The following is a 23,509-nucleotide window of genomic DNA, read 5'->3' as shown; positions in this document are numbered from 1 at the left end:
CATTTCCAGGCTACAACATTAGCATATTTCTGCACACTGCATGGGTCAAAAGGTCGACATGATAAAAAAAAAGTCAATGTTGACATGGACCCCTAATTAGCATAATGCATACACTCACCATGCTTCAGGCCTGGTGCCTCACTTTACCATTCTAACTTGTAGTCCACGTGGATGGTAAAGTCTGAAAAAGACCCCCCAAATTAAAAAAATTAACCCCGACACTATAGCTGTAGCCACCGGAATCAATGGATCTCATAAGCACAAAATGCCTGCACATAGAAAATGAACAGGTATGTGCATATAAACACAAATTGTGCTTACAAGCAACGCTACAGGAGCCCCAGAGTTTGGTTTAGAGAAGGCAACTTTATGATTACATGAGTGTTTCTTTATCATTGGTTGTTGGTTACGTGACAGGTGTGTTCCTGCAATTATTTATCGTAAGACAATTTTGTGAAAGATGGTTACATTAGCTTAGCTGAGTGAAAGAGGTCAGACTATCATTGTTACCAGTTTATGGATGTTGTGTGTAATATCTTAATACAGGAACTGGTATTACAGATATTTTGCTTGATAAACATAACTTTTTAGTAAATACTGTTCATGTCTGTAAACATTTTGTTCCTCTGTAAAATTTGTGACAGTGAATACAAAGCAGCAGGTGCTGCCCTGATATACGTTGAGGAGAGAGGCAGGAATACTGCAAACTGCAGAAAGATGACTCACCAGCAAACTGTTTGTCTAGGAAGATCTTCTCCATGTATTACATGAGGATAGATCACTACAAAAAGACCAGCAAGCATATGAGACTGGCTGGTCTGGATTGCTCTTTCTATTACTGTGTACTGATAGCACAGTACACATTGTGTATGCTTGCCATGCTGTCTGAGTACAGGCAGTCGGGATCCCGACGTCGGGCTAATGACTGTCAGGATCCCGACTGTCGGAGTCCCATACCACACCCCAGAACGGGTGCCGGACGAGTTCCCGACAGTCGGGATCCCAACAGTCATTTACCTGACGTCGGGATACCAACTGTCAAAACGCCGACAGCCACCCGCTATTTTCCCTCGTGGGGGTCCACGACCCCCATAGAGGGAGAATAGAATAGGTGGCTCGCTTAGCAAGCCACCGTGCCCGCAGCGTGGCGAGCGCAGCGAACCCGCAACAGGCTTTTTTTTCGCTCACCATGCTGTCTGAGTACAGGCAGTCGGGATCCCGATGTCGGGCTAAGGACTGTCGGGATTCCGACTGTAATTCGTATACTTCCCAACTGTCCCTATTTCTGTGGGACAGACAATTTTTTTTTTTGCCTATCCGGGTGTGCACAAGGCTACCCTCACAATTTGAGTGTTATTTTAAATAGCTCTTTACAGGGGTGCCAGCTGGACCCTTAACGCCCCACATGCTTGTACGTGTGATTCTCCAAGTGCCAGCAACCAGATGGTTATTGATGGGACCTGTACTCCATCCTGTCAAATACTTTTTATTTAAAGTTCTAAATCATGGACTATCAGTCCAGGGATAGCAGCAGCCTTTAACCATGACCTTGGGAACATGAAGGGAGAGACCCCCACTCCCCCAGGAAAACCCAGCCAGGGCTGATTAGTTAGGGGATGTTAATGTTACAGCCGAGAACAAATAGAAGTTGGGCCTCTAGACTGTGGCATCACACACGGTGAGATATGCACTGTTTGTCTATTCGATTTTGCTTACAGAAACAAAAATCGAACGGTTTTCCTACATTTGATGCAGATTCAATCCCATGTAGTGTAAACAGAATAGAAAAATAGTCTTGGCAGGCAAGACTATATACAGTAGTACAGATCTGTACTACATAGTCAAAAATCGAATGTGAACTCTGTAACCACACAAGATCAAGACACAGACCCAAATCGAATAGGAGTCAAATAGAAAGTGAAATCTCAGTGTGTGTATGCTCCTTTACTAGTGGAACACTGAGCTGGTTTCAATGGGAAACCTCTAAGGTCTTTATCCCCTTGTATTTCCAAAACCAGAACTGGTCCAAGAACCCAGTGCTGGTTCTTAAAATACAGGGGAACATGACACTTTCCCCCTGTAAAGTTTAAACAAAGACTGTTTTAAAGAGAGTGGGGCTGGTTATTCGGGTCACAGTTTTTTTGTTTTGTTTTTAAAATCCTTTACACATTTCACAGAAAATGCACAGATTTGTGCAGACTTCAAGTTCAGAATTGTTTGTCTAATGTCGAACAAGGCAACTGAACAAATACATACAAGACTTGAAAACAATGAACTAAACACTCAAGAAAAATAGTTTCCCTCGATTTTAGTTTTTAGAAAAACAAAACAAAAAAACCTCGTCTGATCTGGTCTTACCTGTGTTTAACCCTTTGGGTGCCAATGTCACTGTAAGCTGTCCTCAAAATATTTGCTAAAACTGCCAGCGTCGTTCACAGCGGCTGCTCTTTTAGTATAAAGAAGTACAAATACAGCCAAATTAATTACTTGAAGTTTAGATAAATATTGCACGAGCGATGCTGCCATTTTTGACGTATATTTTGATGCTGTTTCTCAGCAACCTTGGCTCTCAAAGGGATAAGCGCTGGCACACAGGTGACATACAAATCTTAAGATTAGATTCAGGATGGAATCTCTAAAACCAATCATAGGGGTAAGTCTTTTATTTAAGTGCTTTAAAAGTTAAAATTGGTTTGTGACTTTAGGACTGAAAACAGACTGGAATAAGATCCTATTCCTCTTCTTCTGGTACAGATATGATTGTTAATAAATTGTGGAGAGCTGTGATAGTCTGTCACTTCTGTCTGTCTACCAGTAATCTTGAAAAGTACTTTTTCAGGAAGCAGAGAATGTAACCTCTACTACAACTCACTTATCTATCCAAAAAGAGTTATGCCGATTTAGCTTGGAGCCTAGACAACAGCTTTCTTGGCTCCTAGTTCACCCTAACATGGTCTCCCTCTTTTCTCAAAACATTTGAACAAAGGCAGTTCTCTGGCAAGAAATAAGTTTGACTGCGCCTTAAAAATGTGGACAAACGGACAGACCCTTTGGCTTTGCCAATCATCTTAAAAAAGGTAAAAATTAGCTTTTACCTCCTGTGGCCTTGACATTGTTTTTAACTAGTGCTGGACCAAACAAGAACTTTTTCTTAAAAGAATTGCCTCTGAAAAAGGTCATCTGAATTCACAGAACATAATTTTAACCATAGAATGTGTCTAGCCTCATTTGTAGACTAGACATCTTTGATTGAATTGAGGAAGCAAAGAGGCTTCTCACATATAATCTGCTCCTAATTTGAGCTGTAATGAAATTGCTAATAACCGATTTAGAGCAGTCTTCTAGCAAAATATCTGCCCACTCCATTACCTCTCGCTACCAATGCTGGAGTAATACTGGGTCTTTAAAGCTGCCCTTGTAGCAACAGAATTGGATTTCAGTATGCTTTTAAACTTCCTATACATGCCTTTAAAAAAAATAAAAATAAAAGAGGTCCAATTAGATAAAATAGCTACAGGAATATCAACCATTATTGAATGTTCTGATTCTGGAATAGGTTACATAGGTTCTTATTATCAAGAGAAAAAAGGGGGGTTCCCCTTGGGGATGGGGTGGCGCTGTGACGTGTGGCGGGTCACTAGCTGCTGCAATTTCAGGTTAGTCACACCTGATAAATAAACAAATAAGAAATGGGGGGTAGCCATTTCTTTATCAAGAGAAAAACAAGGTTCAGCAACTAATTCTGGAAAATGTGGAGATCAATGAAATAAGAGATTTTTTCTTCTAGAGCTCCAAGCTTTAAATAATCATTGGCGTAAGTCTGATTAAAAGTATATTTAAGCTTGAGACCCTGACATACTGCTTTAAAAACAGGTTATCTACCACCCTAAACACTTGCTCCTTCTTCCAATTAGGATGAAGAGTCTTCAAATTCAGAATTCTGCTGATGTTCTTCCTCTTCCGAAGAAACAGATTCAAAACAACCAGATGCTCTGTAAGCTTCAATGCATGCATCTTGGGCCCAACAGATAACCACCGTTCTCACGAAGAGGACTTTCTCTTCAGTGTTAAAATGAGTCCTTTCCATTGCCCTAGCCTAAGATGGCACCTACACATACCCCAAAACAAAAATTAGATAACTTGTTACATAACTGTAGCTATGGGCTATGGATAAACAAAAGAACTAGACAAAGCTGGTTCCACCACAGGGCCATTGGGAACCAGTTTAACCAGTTGCAGACCATGGGCAGACTCACATTCAGAACAGAGCATGCATGACCCCATTAGGTAATTTAGCCTGACAATGTGACTAAAAAAATATTCAAACTGTTCTGGCCTTGGTTCCCAGACATTATTAAACAATAACAACCATAAAAAAAGAAAATCAGGAGTACAGTATTATACTGAGAAATCCCCCAGAAAATTAAAATCTGGGAGGTGGAATGGGCATATAAGTTTTGAAGTGTGGTTGTCAGGTGGTCCCACGAGACCAAGTCAAAGGCCTTTTCGGCGTCTAAGGACAGGATTGCGTGGGGGTAAGGGGTAGCTGTTGTCTGGTGCCACTGCATAACTGTGAGAAGCTTTCTGACGTTTAACACAGAATGTCTGCCCCATATAAAGCCCGTGTGATCTTTATTAACTATCGAGGGAAGTAATAGTTTGAACCTGTCTGCAAGAATCTTGGTGTAAAGTTTGTAATCTGTGTTGAGAAGTGAGATGGGATGGTAAGACGAAGGCTGTGTGGGGTCTCGTCCTGGTTTCATAATAAATTTAAGTAATGCTGAATTAAAATATGGGGGTTGGGGGGGTGCCCTTGAGGAGTGAGTTAAATAAGGCTGTTAGAGGGGAAATGAGCTTGGGAGCTAGTAATTTATAGTATTCACTGGTCAGTCCGTCTGGGCCTGGTGCTTTATCTGGCTTAAGATGACCAATGGCTCTAGTTACTTCCTCCTCTGTGATATCAGTCAGGAGCGAATGTGACTGGTCCGCTTCAAGGATAGGCAGTGTGATTGTGGACCAAAAGGCGGACTTAGGAGTTTGGTCTATGGGGGCAGGTGAATAGAGTTTTGAGTAAAATTTACGAAGCACAAACGATATGTCTCGGCCTTTATGGAAAAAGAGTACCATCATCCTCTTTCAGAGAGGTAATGGTGGTGGGAGGGTGTTGGCCTTGTAGTAAATTAGTCATTAGTCTGTTCGATTTGCCTCCAAATCTTTAATATTTACTTTGCGTTTGAAAGGATAGTCTAGTTTCTAATTTGGTGAGGAGCGTGTCAAATACCGTTTTGGCTTGGTTAAATGCTATTGTTTGGGATTGTGGGTGAGATTTTGTATGTTTGGTATTATGTCATCAATGTGGTCTGAGCCTCCAAATAATGTTTAGCACGCTCCCTACATAGATGTGAATTGTAAGAAATGATTGCACCTCGCAGCACCGGTTTAGAGGTCTGCCAGTATAAAAGTGGGGAGTCTACTGCCGTGGTCATGTTGTTGTGTTTGTACTCCATCCAAGTGGATTCTAGTAGGAATTTGAACTTAGTTGAGCTGGCTAGGTGGCTGAGGAATCGCCAGTTTATGTATGGACCCCTATCTTGAGTAGTATGTAAAGCTACCCAACATGCGGCGTGATCAGAGATCGATATAGTTTCGATACCCGTGTCATGTACTAGTGGGAAAGCCTTTGTGAAGAGCAAGACATAATCTACGCGGGAAAGTGTTGTGGGCTGCCGAAAGGCATGAGAATTCCCGCTCCACAGGGTTGCAGGCCCGCCATACATCTGTTAAGTAAATACTTGACATTAAGTAGTGGATACCATGTTTAGAGGGGGGGGGGGGGTCTTCTAGCAGTAGCCTTGGACTCTCTATCCAACACATTAGATGCAACATTAAAATCTCCTGCCAATACAATTGTAGTGTCTAGGTAAGGCGTTAATAAGGTAACAAGATTCATAAAGAAGAATTTCAAAAAAACATTGGGAGCATATACATTGCATAAAGTGTACCTGGTTGAATGTACGGTGGCGTCCACAAGTACCCATCTGCCCTCTGGATCAGTCTTGGTGGTACGGATCTGGATTGGGGTGCTTTTATTTGCAAAAATGACTCCTCTGGATTTTGAATTATAGGGGCACTTCGCCAGCACCGTCCACCCCATAATGTTTAATTTCAAAGTTTATGGGGGAGTTAAGTGTGTCTTCTGCAATCTAGGATTCCAGAGTTGGGGCCATAGCTTCCATCATAATATTCGTCAATGTAAGTAGGGTGAGGAAAGTAGTCCTCTCCAGCTCCCCACACAACAGACATAATTTTAAACTAAAGTGGCCTCCGGAAGCCCAGCAGCAGAATTGGCCACTGGGGACTGTATTCCAAGGGAGAGAACAACTCGAGCACATAAACTAACAGGCTTGCCCCAGCCCTAAATTATATTATCCAGGACCTAAGAGGGAAACAGGAGCTAAATCCACTCTCTGTCCCCAACTCAGGCGTCGGATTAAATAATGGTAGCACGAACATAGATATATATATATATCTATCTATATCTATAGCAATAACCGCACCTGTAAGGGATTACCTACAACGCATATAAAAATAAAGCCTTAGGGGTACCAGGGAATCTACACTACACCAGCTCAATATTAGCATGTCATGAAGGATAATGGATATGCAAAGTCAGGTGGGTTTTCCTCCACAGCATAACCTTTCATCTCCCACTAAAAAAAAAAAATGTAGGTACTGTAGGCAACGGCCATTCAGCCGCCTCCCCCACCAATGAGTTCCAATGGGGTTTAAATTGTCCCGGTACCAGAGTCCTGGATATAGATGTATGTCCTACAGCCTGTGAAATGGGTGAAGATAATTTTGAGGATTCAAGTAAATTCTGGAGCTAAAGGTGTCAATACAGAGTCATATCTACAGGTCATCATGGGCTGTGTCTGGTCCTGCCGGTGAAAAAGTAGCTTGCGCGTGTTCCAACAAGTAAGCCTCTGCATCCTGTACTGTGCTAAATTCCTTGAAAGAGGTCCCCAAGAATATACGCAGCTTGGCGGGATAAAGCAGGGCAAACTTGGTGTATGAACGTTGTCCACAGGGCCTCCTTGTGTTGGAAGTTGAGACATTTAAATATTACAGCGCAAGGCCTATTAGTGCGGTCGTCACGCACAGGTCCCAGTTGGTGCGCTCTCTACAATCATGCCCGTACAGGCTTCCTCTACTTGCAACAGTTCTGGCAATGTAGTCAGAAGAAAATAATATAAATCCGGTCCCTTAAGTAATTCTGGGAGACCTACTCTATGATGCAGAGGTTGTTCCTCACGCTTGTTTTGCATGTTACAGTATATGCAGATTTTTGCAGAGAGTCAGTGGTTGCTTTTAGGGTCTGGATGTTTTGAAAGGCCTCCCCCAAGTGGGTTTCATTAACATTCACCCTTCTAGTGATCTGCTTTAGTTGGGACTTTGTTCTGCATAGATTGCTGCATGTGCATCTAAAATAGGGTTGATGTTATCCTGTATAGCCCTCTCCATGTCATAGGGGTTACTGGGGCTGGTTAGGTGTAAGGGGTGAACAGTTCAGGCTGCGTGGTGGCAGATGTGAAATCTCCAGTCCATTTACTTGAGGCTGTGCCTGTGTTTGCACAGCCTGAGCTGACTGCTGCGTGCCGGCGGCCATGTTGGGAGGTCCTCGCGGCGGAACGGAGGACTGGTGCTGCGGTTTCCCCTGCTGTGTCTGGGACAGAAATGTCTCCATTGGTGGCAGTGGGAGGTCGGCGGCACCTTCCGGTGACCAGTGTGGCTAGGTAGGCGGCGTGCTAGCCCTGGCTGGCTGGTGACGGAGCTCAGAGCCCTGCTTCCTCACCCATGGGAGCCAGAAACGAAAGTCCTACTATTAATATTTTAACTACATTCATCACTTTTATATCACTTTGTATACACAGCTGTTTCTTAACACTAACGCTTTATTTTTCACTGGTGTGCTGCTCTGGGCTTTCTGGCTTATGCTGGGTTTTTGGAGTTGCCATATCTGCACCTAGATATAGCAATAGGAACCCTCAATACTCGGATTGCTTGGAGGGTTACCCATGCATTTGCAAATATATGTAACCGAGGTCTCTGAATCATACTACCATGTGGTTTATAAATCTGGTTACTAATATTGTTCAGTATGTTGGGGAAACAAATAGTTTATAGGATAGGATAACCTCTCCCTTTCACACACCCAAGTGATATTACTAAACGGATTAAACATCTGCTAGTATTTACTACACCACCTGTGTTAGCCTTACCACAGCACTTATCCTTGATTGAAGTTAGGAACTATGTATATACACCTCAACCCTGGTTTCTTAATAGGGTGGGAGGAGAGGCCATTGACATACTGTAGATCCAGCCAATGCACCAGCATAGAAAGCACACCAATTTTCCTCCTGCACGCTCACATTTCTCAGTCCCAGTTGGTGCTATTACTTCTTAAAAATCAGCAACGGTCAACAGATTGCCTTCTGAGCCTGGTGTGCGCTCCTCGGCCAATGGGTCTTAACTTCATCTGACTTCCCCAGTGCCCACCTGCAGGGCTACTAGTTGCCACACACCACTGAAGCCTGCCACGACTCAGGGTTGCACGTCAAAAAACAAAACACTAGTTAACCTAGTGCTAATCCTACTACTTCCAACAATTGATTGTGAAAGGTGGAGTGTATATTCCTAAAAAAAGAAGACTGTTTCTTCGAGGTCCATGTGCTCCACATTGTTTATAATAGGTATGCATGGTGAATACAAGGATCAGACACTGAACAGCAAAGATTGTAAATCTCCTAGGATGCACTAGACCAGTGATGGCTAACCTTGACACTAGCTGTTGCTGAACTACACATCCCAACAACAGCTGGAGTGTCAAGGTTAGCCATCACTGTACTAGACTCATCTACCCTCATACCCTGCCCACATGCTCAAGCACTTCAGTTTCAGTTAACAAGCCCTGAGCAGGAACTGGAGAGCAGAGAATTAAGCATGGAAAATACGCTAACACAAAGGAGAGGGAACTGTTGATTGAAACAGTAACCCACTGTAGCTAGGTGCATCAGGGTGGGCACCCTTTTGGAGCCCATGGGCTTTGAAGAAAAAAAAAAAAAGTTAAAAAGGTAAGATTAATCAGAATAAAAAAGTTTAAATAGGGAGAGTTCACTCCTAAGCTAAAAGGAGGACCCTACAACCAACGTTTGCATCATGAGAGGCAAGCGTATCAAAGGCATAGAACCTAAGAAATTTGTGGGCAGAGGACAACGTAGCAGCCCTGTAGACGTGTTTAACAGATGCATCATGGCAGGCTGCTTCCGAAGGACAGGTAGAATGAGCAGAGACTACTTGGAAAAGGAAAATCAGCTTGTAAACCAGAACCAAAGCTAACACACCAACATTTGTTTTGTGGCTGGCCAGCCCCACTTGTGAAATCCATAGAGGATGAAGAAGCAATCAGTTTTCCTAACGGAGCTTAGACCACCCAGTCTTGATGAAACACCAAAAAGAGAGCGCGACATGAGAGTGCCCCCAAATCAGAGACACTATGGGCTGAAGTGATGGCCAGGAGGAAGTGTGTCTTAGTCGTTAACTATTTGAGGTCCACGGTCTCCAAAGCCAAATCCCAAGGAGCCACTGGAGGGAGAAACTGAGGCTGTATCTGGAGCACCCTCTGAAAGAAAAGTATGCACGTCTGCTAAGGAGGCCAGTCTCTGGAACCAGACCGAGATTTGAACCTTCAGAGGCAAGGCAAAGGCCCATTTCTAGACCCACCTAGAAGAAGGTTAAGAGCCAAGGAACTTTAAGAACCTTGGGGTCATAGTGGCGTTGAGAACACCACTGAAGGTGGTGGAGTGCCAGATATGGTAGTTAATGTGATCTGATGCTGGTTTGCGACCTTGCAATAAAGTTTTACAAAGCACAATAAAGATCCTTTTCTCCCTCAAAAAAAGATGTCTCAAGAGCCACAATGTCAGACAAGCGGGGCAGGTCTGAGTGTAGATAGGGGCCCTGTGAGAGTAGGTCTGGTCGAAGAGGTAGACTGAAGGACTTGTTTATGAAGAAACATTGAAGATCAGAGAACCAGTGGTGCCCGAGCAATGCCGGAGCCACTAGTATAATAGTTGCTCCCTCCGCCTTGAATTTGGGCAGTACCCCAGGAGCTCTTGTCCTTTTCCCATACACTGGCACCTTGTGGTTGTGTCTGGAGGTCATGAGATCCACGTCTGGAAGACCCCATTTGTGAAACAGAAGCTGAAAGACTACCGGATTTAGAGACTGCTCTCAGGCTTGTACATCCTTTCAGCTTAGGAAGTCTACTTCCCAGTTGAGGACTCCCAGTATAAATGTTGTGGAGATGGCCAGAAGATGGAGCGCTGCCCAAGATAGGTTTCAAGTGATGGCCTGCATTGTGAGTGCCTCCTTGGCTGTTGATATAAGCCACTGTTATGGCATTGTCTTACTGGATCTGTACGGGCAATCCATGTAGAAGACTTTTAGCCATTTGACAGGCCTGGTCTACGACACCTGGAATGAAATGGGGTGTATTCCGCTAGGTCAAAAGGTGGATACCATGGAGCCCAGGGCTTTTGTTGCCACATGGATGGTAACCCTTTGACCATGCAGCAAAATGCGGATGCGCAATTACAATGCGGTCATCTTTTCCTAATGAAGGAAGATGTGTTGTACCTGGGCAATCAGTATTGCTCCGAGATGGAGCATCCTTTGAGAAGGGATAAGAGGACTTGGCCTAGTTGATCAGCCACCCGAGACTCTGTAGGAATAACATTGCCATCTGGTGGTTATGGTTCAGTTCCTCTGAAGCCTGAGCCAATAAAAGGTGGTAGTCCAGGTACGGGAGTATCCAAATTCCCTGCCTCCGGAAAAGAGCCACCATCCCAGTCATGAGCTTGGTGAATAGTTTCAGAGCTGTAGTCCGAACGGTAGGGCCTCGAATTGGAAATGCTGGTTTTCGAATATAAAAATGGATACATAGTTGATGACAGGGTACTCTCGATTTGTGGAAGTAGGCATCCTGTATATCCACGGAGACCAAATAATCTACAGGCCGCATTATCAGGACAAACGTCGAGTTTCCATGCAGAACTTTGGTACGTTCAAGACTTTGTTCACCAACTTTAGATTAAGAATGGAGCGATAGGACCATTTGTTTTCTGAACTAAAAAGATTGTAGAATAGGATAAAATTGGGCTGCATGATGCAGCCACACTGTTCAGTGGTAACCAGCTCCTGCGGGCACCAAACAAAAACTGAATTTCTTCAGCATGTGAGTGGGGTATGAAGGTAGAGGAGGCTCTCAAGCTTTGCTGTTCGGTGACTGATTCTGGTCTGCCCCATTCACACCCATCTTTAACCATGTGGAGACCTTGGATCCTGAAGAAAATAAAGTTAACAATTAACTGTTAACACCTCAACCCTCACTAAACCCCATGGTCAATAGCATCCCCCAGATTGAAATACAAAACAACCTTCCACCATAACACTGCACCTGGGCTCTTGTTTCAGTCAATAAATCTCACATCACGTGCTTTATTCTCTGGTTTTCTAGCAATAGGTAATCCTTAATGTCAGTTCAATAATTTGACGAGTTCCATCATTGCTAGATTTTATTAAAGAGGTCAATAACACTGATCAAGAGCAACAACCTTCATTTCTTCTATTGCACATACAAGTATACTGTATACTATCAGTCAAACATCTATATTTTAACCACAATAAAAGATGAAGGACATATATAGAAGACTGTTACTATATTAAATATATTGTGCCACTGGTAACTAAGCAACTTGGAAAGAAAATATGTCACACTGCAATATGTTTAAAATTAAGTGACAATTGTCTTGAGATCTGCAAGAGTAGATATTTATAGATTAATGGGAAGTTAGCAGTATATATACACATCACTCTCCTTATTAAGTCCAGGCCGAAATAAGGGGCGTTAGGGACGAAACGTGTAGAGAGGCCTTTACCCCATCACCTCTGTTGATTCATGTAAGCAGCCCCCCCCCCCACCCTTTATTTTGTATTATATATTTTTATACTTGAACAAAATTCCTCTTAATTTTAATTGGAGTTTGTTTTCCGCTTATGGTATATACCACTGCACTAACACTGGAGTGACACCGTGTCAACTCGCTTGAGGACCATTGGAAAGGTCCAAATTGACACCATCCGGGGAGATCCTGATAAAACAGAGACCGTAAAGGGTCACCATATAGGTTTTGATGAGCACTATATTCTTTTTTCACATGGTACGCATATTAAACTGCAAAAAACTGCATGTAACTTGAGACATGGTTTGGACCCCACATTTCTATAGAACCAAGTCTTGTGTAATAATTTACAAGAATTGGTGCTATAGTCAACCAGCATGGCCCACACCCAGAGTTAGTCATTCTATTTTTGTGAACCATGGTAGTGGTAACACATAGGTCTAGGAACTTATGGGGTGATTCATACCCGCTCATAGCAGGCCGAATTCAGTCCTTTGGCTGATGGTGGGGGTCTGCGCATAATATGCATAACCCCTGAGTGAACGCCTTTGGGAGAGTTCGCTACAGTATGGGTATCGTACGAATTTACCTGGTGGCTGCGAACATGTGCAGCACAACAAACAGGTCTGAATTGAGCCCTAGGCCTGAAATCTAGATGTTAACAGATCATTTAACAGGCTATAATTGAATAGCTCAAATCGAAAAAAGCCTACCACCATTTTTTCGGAATTGTTGTGTCTAAAGAAATGACAGCGGTGCATGGACTTTAAGGAGCGGACACTACTGTAGTGTGCAATATTCAGAAGCTGTAACATTTGTTCATTTACAATGGGTATAGATACTGTATAGAGGGCAGACAATCTGAGATGTGTTGATGAGCTGTTCAAGCAAGGATAAGGTTCTGCCTAAGTTCGTTTCAACCAATGTTTTTAAATGCTTGTGTATAAGTACAATATCTTTATAACAATGCAGGGTACTTAACAAAAAAAAAAAAAAAAAGAAATGTATCCAGGTAATGTCCAGCTATTGCTGCCAACATTAATGTCTGACTGCATAGTTCCTTGGCTAAAGAATTTTTTCATAGACTTCAAACTTGTATTTGATGCCATTTTCTTCTTGCATTTCAGATGATATGCCAGGGTATCTGGAAAAAAATGGGAAAAATTATAATTTTGGCTAGCAAAAGTGAACAGTGCTGAGCCAAGTCACCGTCACACAATACAGGTTCGTACTACTTTGTAACATCAATCTTTGCCATCAGTAGTCTTTTATAAAACCATTGAATGATTTTTACCTGCTAAGGGGGGTATTCAATGTCAGGGGCACAGCTGTCGAGCAAGCTCGACAGCCGTGCCCCTGTCCCGTTCTCGCTTTGCTCGACTGGAGCTCGGCGGTCGGGATTCAATGTCTCGGCCGCCGAGCGGCAAGAAGGGGGCGTGGCCGCGAGTTGAGGACGGAAATAGATGAGCTCCGGCCGGGAGCTTGCCTATTTCCGGCTTTTCTCGGCAGAACGAGCCCGACAGCTTGTGATGTCGGGCTCGTTCTGCGGAGAAACCCTGTTCAATGCTGTCGGGAGATGGCTGCGGGAGCTCGACAGCAATTGCATACCCCCCTTAATGTAATAAGAAACTATCTTGTACTTAAGAAAATAAAAGCTGTAATATTCAAAGAAAAAAAAAATCCATTAACATGAAGGTTTCAGCTGAACTCAAGAATTCCAATAATTGGAACAATTTTTACAATATTCAAATTACTTTGTTTCATCTATTGAGGGAATTAAATACATCCTCACATACCTAAAATTATTCTTTGCACTTAAAACTCTACTAATTTTATACAGGTAGCGATTAAAAGTAGATAATGCATGAAAAAAAGACAAAAAAAAAACACATTAACCTGGAACAATGTTAATGTGAACTGTAAAGAGTCTAAACAATGAATAATAATAATAAAGTTACCAGAAGACGTAATATAAGATTAATGAGACGATTTCCATATGGCTTTCTAGATAAGTGGCTACAAAAATTACCCAGCAAATTCATAGGAATCTTTACTTTTAAAAGTCAAACAATATATTGCAACAGTTCTTAACCCTTTGATGAGTGGCAACATCCGTGAGAAATGTGCAAAAATATCCGCTAAAAATGGCAACAGATCTGTGAGAGATATGCAAAATATTGGCTAAAAATGCCAGCGCCACTCACATTTGTTTTATAATTACATTCGTTGTATAAATTTAAATAAAAAAATAATATATAAAGAGATATATCTATCTATATCTAGATATACATCTACATACATACATACACATACACACACACACACACACACACACACATATATACACACACACAGGGGCAGTGTGCCGGCAATCAGCTCCAATGGGGAACAGCTTGGGGCCCGTGCCTTCGGTAATGACCCGGACTGGGTCCAATAATAGCTCTGGTGTGACCGCGGCACTGGGGACTTTGTAAACAAAACGGAACAGGGAGCCGGTTCTCTGTTAACGTTTCAGCCCTTTATTGTAGGCTTTTCTCAAAACCATGTAAAGCTGTTTTGAGAAAAGCCTACAATAAAGGGCTGAAACGTTAACAGAGAACCGGCTCCCTGTTCCGTTTTGTTTACAAAGTCCCCAGTGCCGCGGTCACACCAGATAGATATATATATATATATATATATATATATATATATATATACACATACACACATACATACATACACACACACATTTCCAGGTAATTATGATGTTTTGACAAATTCTCTTGGCACTCAGGGTAATGGTGTGTACACATGTGCTAGTACCGTGCGATGTGATCCCAACGTGATCAGATCCCAACTTGTTTGCATTGCATGCGATCTGCATACAACTTTGACTATATAGTGCAGATATGCACGATATAGTCTATGCAGCCAAGACTTTCTGCTTGTGATACGGGAGCGTGCATCGGGATCGAAAGGGTTAAAAACCATGCGATCCCGATGACTGACTATATAGTTAAAATCTCATGCTGATTGTATCCGTGTGTACACAGCATACAAAAAACTTAGTCCTCAAGTCAGGACCAAGTTTTACGACTATCCACTCTAGCTAAATTAGTACATTAGTCACTATTTAAAAGATCTGTGCTCAAGCAAGATATCCTTAAAATCTGGACTGATACGCTAGGCACACACCAGATCGTGAGATGGTTGAACGATCTGTTGGAGCACACGCTCTGCATTCGATCCGATCCCCATCTGATCTGGATCCAGTTGAATGGATCATTTACAGATCCTACCTGCAACAGCAACGACCAGCGGGGACGCGCATCAGATTTAAACATGCCAAAACATGCCCAATTTACCTACAATCAACATACAATCGGTCGGAATTGGATTGAAATTGGGGAAATTGAGGCCAAATCGTTCTGGTGTGTACCCTACAATAGGGTGCCTTGAGGACCAAGTTTAGGAACCACAGTCATATTGTTTAAATGTAACCATTGTTATGTAAACACATTCCGTATCTAACGAGATCTTACTCAGGGATCAGCTTGTACGACTGCATGTCAATCTCTGGTAAAAACGTGTCACATTCAAACTCTGCCTGAATTCTGGTCACAAAGAGTCTCTGGCTGACAGGTTTGTCCATAACCTCCTGCAAGAGAAGACAGAGGGATAATTACATTTTTGGGGTCTTCAGGTTTAATACAAACTTTGCTTTGCAATATACAGTATATACAGGTTTTATTCATATCACATTGAATCCTCATGCTATACAACAATTAAGTGCCATTCGGTAGCAGAGAGATGTGGAACTCCGATTATATACAGCATGAAAACAGTGTCATTACTGACACATAAGCAAAAGTTTAGGGTCACTTATAAATCCTTTTTTCTTTTCAAAGAAAAGCACTTTTTTTCAATAATGATAACATCTGTTTATTTAAAGATCTATCTACATAGGTGTATAGAGGCCAATTTCCAGCAACCATCACGCCAGTGTTCTAATGGTAAATTGTGTTTGCTAATTGCATTAGAAGACCAATGGATGTTTAGAAAACCCTTGTATAATTATGTTAACACTGCTGAAAGCTGCGAATTATACTCACTGATCATTCAATTTCTTCTTAGAGATCCCATGGCAGCCATGACACTGGGATATCCTCCCTCTCCTCTAGTTTAGACCGAATGTTTTTCTAGGGACCGCCCACCTGGTGGTATATAACCTCACTCCTCCCCTTCCTCCTTGTCTTTCGAGTGTCACCTTATTTAGGTCCCTGGAAAAACACTACAAGGGGAGGGCATTCTGATGGCTGCCATGGGATCTCTAAGAAATGGAATTATCGGTGAGTATAATTTGCAGCTTTCTTCTACGATCCCTATGGCAGACATGACACTGGGACATACCCAAGCAGAATACAGGATTGGAAACCATAAATGCAATATGATTGACCTTGCAAGACAGGATCCCCAAGTCGGCGGTAGCAACATTTAAAACCTAATGTTTAGAGAACATATGAATAGATGACCAAAGTGTTGCTTCACAAATGTCCTTTCTGGAAACCTAAATCTTCCTAGGCCATGAAGTCTCCACAGCTCTGGTTGAGTGTGCTTTGATTAACACCTGAACCTCTCAACCCTCATTTTTATATGAATATAATCAGGTGTCTAATCCATATAGAGATGGTCTGATTCGTGGGAACACAAGCTTCTTATTTCCTTCTATGATCACAAATAAATGTTTTGATGTTCTAATGTCGTCTGTTTAAGTAAACGCCAATACTTCTGACTAGGTCCGGTGTATACCACTCTTCATCTCTCTTGTTCTTAGGTTCAGGATGAAAAGCCAGCATTACTATATCTTGATTCAGATGGAACCAGTAATCACCTAGGGTAGAAAAATTAGGATGTGTCCTAGGTACAACTTGATCCAGCAACAGGTTTAGGTTCTTCCATTCACAAGCCTATAATTCACATAGTCAAATCGCAGACATAATTGCTATATACACAATACACTGGTTCAAGATTTGTTCATCACCAAAAGGATAATTTTCCTTGCTTTGTAAAGGTTCTGCCATTCCTTGGAGATTAACGCCTTCATCACTTAATACTAGGAAAGCCTCTACTCCAACACTGCTTAGCTGCCAAGATCAGATCGGGCCTATGCAGAGTGGTATGGCTGTAGGGATCGGGCCTATGCAGTGTGGTCTGCCTGTAGGTCTTAGGATCTATAGTCAAATAAAAAGGTCTTCATATTATGAAGGCCACATCTTTAAAGTTTTCAACATACTTTCTACCATAATGACATTAAACATCCTGGTAAATTTATCTCTCCTGATCCATAACTGGAAACCTCTATTCACCAGGAAAAAAACAGCACCTTCATAGTTAAGACCAGCCTGAGATCTTGACCTCTTATAACCCTACTGCTCCAATGCAATAGATTAGGTTGAGTAGACACAGCTGCAGCTTGTTCCTCACAGAAATGCAGAGAAATTAGCTGGATTTCTCTTAGGTGCAGAGCCTGCATGCACACGCTAAGAAGGATAACAGAAATAACCTATCACTAACCAGCTAATTAAAAAGTAAAACACTAATGCCCTTAAAAAGGGGGTTACCTTGTTTGGGCATTTTCAGGCTTGTGGGGGATGGGGGGGACATTTCAATCTTTCCAGTGCTCCAGCACAAGGAGAGACTTACTTCTAGCATTTTTATGCTGCACGAAATATGTATTCCTTCTGCACATGCGTACCCCCTGGAAGGCCTTCTGGACTTAGGGAGACGCCAGGCATCATAAGACTAGTGCTGATCATAAGGGTCAGGGACGCGAAACAGCATCTGGCTAAACTGCAGATACATAATGGCCCTTGGCGCCATTGTAGCATGATACTCTCGGCGTCCGTAATCCTCAATGCGGCTCCAGTGCAGGCTTGGCAGCTACAGACGAATAAACAGACGGGCAGGGCTCTATAAAGGCCACACTCCCTAAAAAGTACCAAGTCCTAGTATACAACGGACAGGATTCTATACAGGCCACACTCCCGGATACTTTTCTTCCCCCCGGTGAGCCACTGCTTTCAGCTTCATGTTGAGATAGAGGTAAGCCCTAGTTGGAAAGAAAAATAACATTCCCTACCTATCCAAACTAGTTAGGAGACAGGAGAAAAAAAGACAAGGAGGAAGGGGAGGAGTGAGGTTATAGACCACCGGGTGGGCGGTCCCTAGAAAAACATCCTGTCTAAACTAGAGGAAAAGGGAGGATATCCCAGTGTTATGGCTGCCATGGGGATCGTAGAAGAAAATGGGTATGCTTGTTAGAGAAGCTAGTTGAGTATCTAGATAATCACATTTGTGGGATTGATTATACTCTCAAAATGGCTATAAAGAACTTTCACGTGAAACTCGACAGTCTGTTCTTGTTCTTCGGAATGTAGGCTATTCCATGCAAGAAATTGCCAAGAAACTGAACATTTCCTACAACTGTGTGTACTACTTACTCCCTTCAAAAAACAGCACACAGGCTCTAGCCAGAGTAGAAAGAGAAGTGGGAGGCCCCGATGTACAACTGGGCAAGAAGACAAGTCCATTAGAGTCTCTAGTTTGAGAAATAGATGTCTCACGGGTCCTTCGACTGGAATGTTCATTAAATGGTACCCTCAAAACGCCAGTATCAACGTCCACAGTGAAGAGGCGATTCCGGGATGCTGGCCTTATAGGCAGAGTGGTAAAGAAAAAGCCATGTCTGTGACTGGCCAATAAAAGAAAGATTAATATGGGCAAAAGAACAGACATTAGAGAGTGGAAGATTGGAAAAAAATGGTGGCGGTAATGTGATGGTCTGGGGCTACTTCTGTGCTGGCCAAGTGGGAGATATTTTCAAGGTAACAGGGATTTTGAATGAGGAAGGCCATCACTCCATTTTGCAACGCCACTCCATACCATACCCTGTGGACAGCTCTTGATTGTAGCCAATTTCCTCCAGGACAATGACCTAAAGCACACCTCCAAATCATGCAATAACTATTTACGGAAGAAGCAGGCAGCTGGAGTTGCCAGTGCAGTCATCAGATCTTAACCTCATTGAGCTGTTGTGGGAGCATATTGACTGTATGACTGTATGGTACGCAAGAAGTGCCCATCAAGACAATCCAGCTTTTGGGAGGTGCTTCAGGAAGCGGAGTGACATTTCTTCAGATCATCTTAACAAATTAACAGCTAGAATGCCAAAGATCTGCAATTCTGTAATTGCTGCAAAAGTAGCACTAATTGACAAAAGCAAAGTTGAAGGAAAAAATTATCGCAAATAAAAATCATTATATCCAACCTTGCCAATGTCTTGACTATATGTTCTATTAATTTTGCAACTAATGTGATAAATACAAAGTGAGTTTTCATTATGTATACACTAAGTATACGCTTAAAGCAAAAGCTTTGATAGCTAGTCTGCTACCTTCTGTTTCTGCATGTGTGAGAAAGATATGTAGTTTAACTCCCTGCAAACAGATGGCATTGTTTCCTAGTCACAGACACATAATATAAATTACACACACACACACTTTGAATATGGTAGCTGAATAAAACAGATCCACTTAGAATTAGAAAATACAGTTTGCAAATATAAGGATCATTCAAAATAAGGCATAATAACCATGTGTTCCGTGCATCATTTACAGACCACTGGAGCCCGGGCAGATAATTTCTATAAAATAGTTCACTAGAGAATATTTTTTCAAAGAAGATGCTCAAAAATTACTTTTAGAAAGCAAATAACCTTTATTATGTATGATGAAAGTGAGAAGATGGGAAAACAGCGGATTATCCTTCCGATAATTCCTTTTCTTCAAAATACTTCATGGCAGCCTTTACAATAGGTTAACCCCTTCTCCCCCAAACTCTAGACAGGTAGTTTTTTTCTCCTAGGATTCTCCACCTCTTCCTCTATACAAGTCTGCTCCACCCCTCACTCCCTTAGTCTTTGAATGTCTGCGCCATGGCTCCTAGGAAAAACACATAGGGAGGGATATTTATGGACTGCCATGAAGTATTACGAAGAAAAGGAATTATCGTCCGTATAATCCACTGTTTTCTTCCTCCTACTTCATGGCAGCCTTTACAATGGGACATACCAAACCAGTAACGGGAGGGCAATACATTATCTTAGGCCATAGCCTGACCTAGGACTTGACTTTCAAAGTGTTCCCTGGTCAAATCCAACGCACTGTCTTCCCACCAATGTAGTGATCGTCTTGCTACTTCAGGGACTTTTATTGGATGGTTAAAAGGAAACTGACTATTTCAGCATGCTCCACTGGAGAGTTCTCATCCTCCATCTTGCCAACAGCATGATGTTGATTGCTGAAGCCATCATCCCTAATAGACTTAATGCAACATTTAGTGGCACCCACATTTTTTCTTTGAATAAACTTGATTAATTCCTGAATTCTTTTGCATCTTTTTCGAAGTCTACTGTATTTATTAATATTCTGAGAAATTGTATTCTTTGTGAGTGAACTAATTGACTCTTCTCCCAGTTGACCAACCATCCATGTCCTTGCAGGAACTCTATAACGTGGTTTGCTGCCTCTATAGCGTCTTCTCTTGAACAGCCTAATATCATTAAGTTGTCTAAATAGGCCCACACCATGACATGTTGTTTTCTGAGACACACGATAAGAGTTACCAGAACCTTTGTGAACACTTTTGGTGAAGATGTAAGGCTGAACGGGAGACCTGTAAACTGGTAATGTTCTCTTAACACCCAGAATCTCAAATATCTTCTGTCTCTGATAGGGATATGAAAATAAGCACTCTTGAGATCTATGGACACCAATTAATCCTTTTTTCTTAAATCCATGAGAATCGATTTTGGAGTCTACATATGCAATTACCTTTTCCCAAATGTTTTTGTTTAAATCTTTTTATCCTAAGATAGTTCTGAAACATCCAGAAACATTATGATGAACAGGCAGGAATAAAAACCTAACCGTTCCTCTGCCACTGTAACTTTTTTTTAACTGCACCCAAAATGACTAGTTCCTTTCAACTTAACTTTTCTGCATTTAGAATTGGAAGTCTTGAAACCAAAACTTTGCCTGTTCTTGGCTTTTTGAGAAATTCCAGCTGATATCCTGTGGTGACTATGCCCAGGACCCACTTGTCCTGGATACTCTGAACCCAAACGCTTGCAAACTTCAACAGCCTTCCTGCCACTGGGGTAGACAACACCGGACCTGAACAGTCACTGTCTTTGTGAACCTCTTCTAATTCATTGATGAAAAAACACCCATGACGTACCAGATGCATGTCTTTCTCTGTAAGGCCGACCTGGCATATATGTTCTTGCCTGCCTGAGATATTGTCTTGAAAAATGGCTTCCAAATCTTCCCCTCTTATCTTGCGGCAATCTAACAGACTTGCCCACGGACATCCTCTGGCTCATTGAATACAGGTTGCTCCCAAAAAGGAAGGAGCCTTTATATGATAAAGTAGAAAGCCTATATTTTGCGTGAGGATCAGTCGCCCAAGACCTAAGCCATAATACTACCCCTGAGGTAATGGACTTCAATAGTAATTTGAATACGAGAAATGCTTTTACTCATTTGTTCCCTAGAGGTCTTTTCCTGCAAATCTTCCTGCAGTGAAGCGCACCATAATCTCAATGCCCTGGATACTGAGGCTATGGCAACCCCTGACCTCAGTCACAGAATTGGATATATGAAACCCCTTAAAGCAGTCTCCAACTTTTTCTCCATAGAATCCTTAAGTGTAACCCCCTTAAGTGTAACCCCATCCTCTAGGGCAGTGGTTCCCAAACTTTCTGAATCATGGCACCCTACAGTATCAGAATTTTTTTCACGGCACCCCTAGGCCAAAAGATTTTTACTGAGAATTTCAGGAAAAAATATTAAGTTGAATAAGTTGCGATTAAATTGTATCCCTAGGTCCAGTTATATGGGGAGGAACAGGATTCACTTCTGTTTACCCAAATATTTAATTATTGGAAGCCGTAAGCACTGATTTAGCCTATTTCATTGACCATAAATAATTTGAATTGGTTCTGAACCACCAACCTGAGGCACCCCTGCAAGTGCTCCGAGGCACCCCAGGGAGCCTAGGCACACAATTTGGCAACTACTGCTCTAGGAGAATAGTCGTTCTAGTCGTTAATTTGGCAACAGTCGCATCTACCTTTGGAAAGCCACACCATTTCAAGAATTCCTCCTCATCAAATCGGGTAAATGTGGTCTATTCTTTTGAAAGTATCCAACAGTTTACCAGTGTTAAGCCACTCTTCAAGCAAAATGTGGTAAAAGACAAGCAAAATGTCTTTTACCACCTTATGGAAAAGAGAAACATTTGCCTTTTTGGACCGGTCCTCAAACAACTAATCGTATTCAGACTTTGCAGGCTCCTTATAGTTCAAGGTTTTATATACATTTTTCAAAATCAATTCCACTAACTCCAAATTAAATAGACTCTCGTCCTCAATTAATTCTCCAGACTCTGTGCTTGAGCCAAAAGAACCTTCATCCTCAAAAAAAAAATGCTCTGAAATCAAGACTTGTTTGAGACCTAGACCTCTTATTACTAAAAAAACTTCCTTAGAAACTAAGGTCTTTTTCATCAAATTCATTAAGTCACTTAATTGAGAAGATGTATCCTTAGAACAATCCACAAATAAAGCTCCTTCAGCACTCCCCATAAATGATCTGTCACATGATGGACAAAGCTTAGTAGTATGTTTCTTCTTACAAATCTTCTTTATTGGTACACTGAAAGGGAAGAAAGAAACTAACTACACTGAATAGAAAAAATAAAGAGAAAATAGCCAGTCCTCTGCCAGGACCTACCTGGTCAGCAACAAAGACATTTTTTTGAGAGGCCTCCTCCATGTCAGTATTCCGATGCAGCATGCTAGATTCAAATCACCACCTTGCAGTCTGCAGCCAAACAAATACAGCATCTGCCTTATATCAGCAGCATCCGGCACTGGAAGTATGTGGGCACATCAGTGGAGAGCAGGACATCGCTGTGGAATGCACGTCTGCCCTTCAATCAAGTGACTAGGTGGAAACAAACCTACAGATGGGGCAGGCCTCTTCCTTGCTGGCTAATCGCCAGAACGTCAGCGCTGGCGATCCGCCAGCAGACTGCCTCACCATCTGACTGAGACGCACGCGCGTCTCATTCTCCGTCGGCGGGGCGACGGGAACCCTGTCCGTCTCAGGGAAACGGACAGGGTTAGGAGGGGGTGCAGGCAGGTGGCGGGTACCCCGGGTTACCGCCGACAAGCCGGCGGTGACCCGGGGGAGCGGCTGGAAGTGCCGTCGGAAGGGGACGCGCGCGCCTCTCGTGCGCAGATGGCGCTGGCGTCGCCATCGCCATCCCCTGCCAAGATGGGACCTGCCCATCTGTACCTGTCTAGAGTTTGGGGAAGAAGGGGTTAACCCATTGTAAAGGCTGCCATGAAGTAAGAAGAAGAAATAATATATTTAAACATGAAG

At 42.4% G+C, this 23,509-nt stretch overlaps 1 protein-coding gene across 1 annotated transcript in view; it reads right to left on the bottom strand.

Moving 5' to 3' along the window:
• Positions 1-11,618: 11,618 nt before the first annotated feature.
• DHFR (dihydrofolate reductase) overlaps positions 11,619-23,509 on the bottom strand; it is a 46,403-nt gene continuing 34,512 nt past the window's right edge. The window contains exons 5-6 of the mRNA XM_083151862.1: positions 15,545-15,660; positions 11,619-13,167 (exon numbers count right to left, since the gene is read on the bottom strand). Of these exons, the coding sequence (XP_083007988.1) occupies positions 13,089-13,167; positions 15,545-15,660 (195 nt within the window). The 3' untranslated portion in view covers positions 11,619-13,088. The remainder of the gene's footprint in view (positions 13,168-15,544; positions 15,661-23,509) is intronic.

The sequence above is a fragment of the Crinia signifera genome, chromosome 1 (assembly GCF_055691185.1).
Source record: "Crinia signifera chromosome 1, ASM5569118v1, whole genome shotgun sequence".
NCBI lineage: Eukaryota > Metazoa > Chordata > Amphibia > Anura > Myobatrachidae > Crinia > Crinia signifera.
The sequence above is the reverse complement of the archived record's forward strand: the minus strand, read 5'-3'. Positions and strand labels throughout refer to the sequence as shown.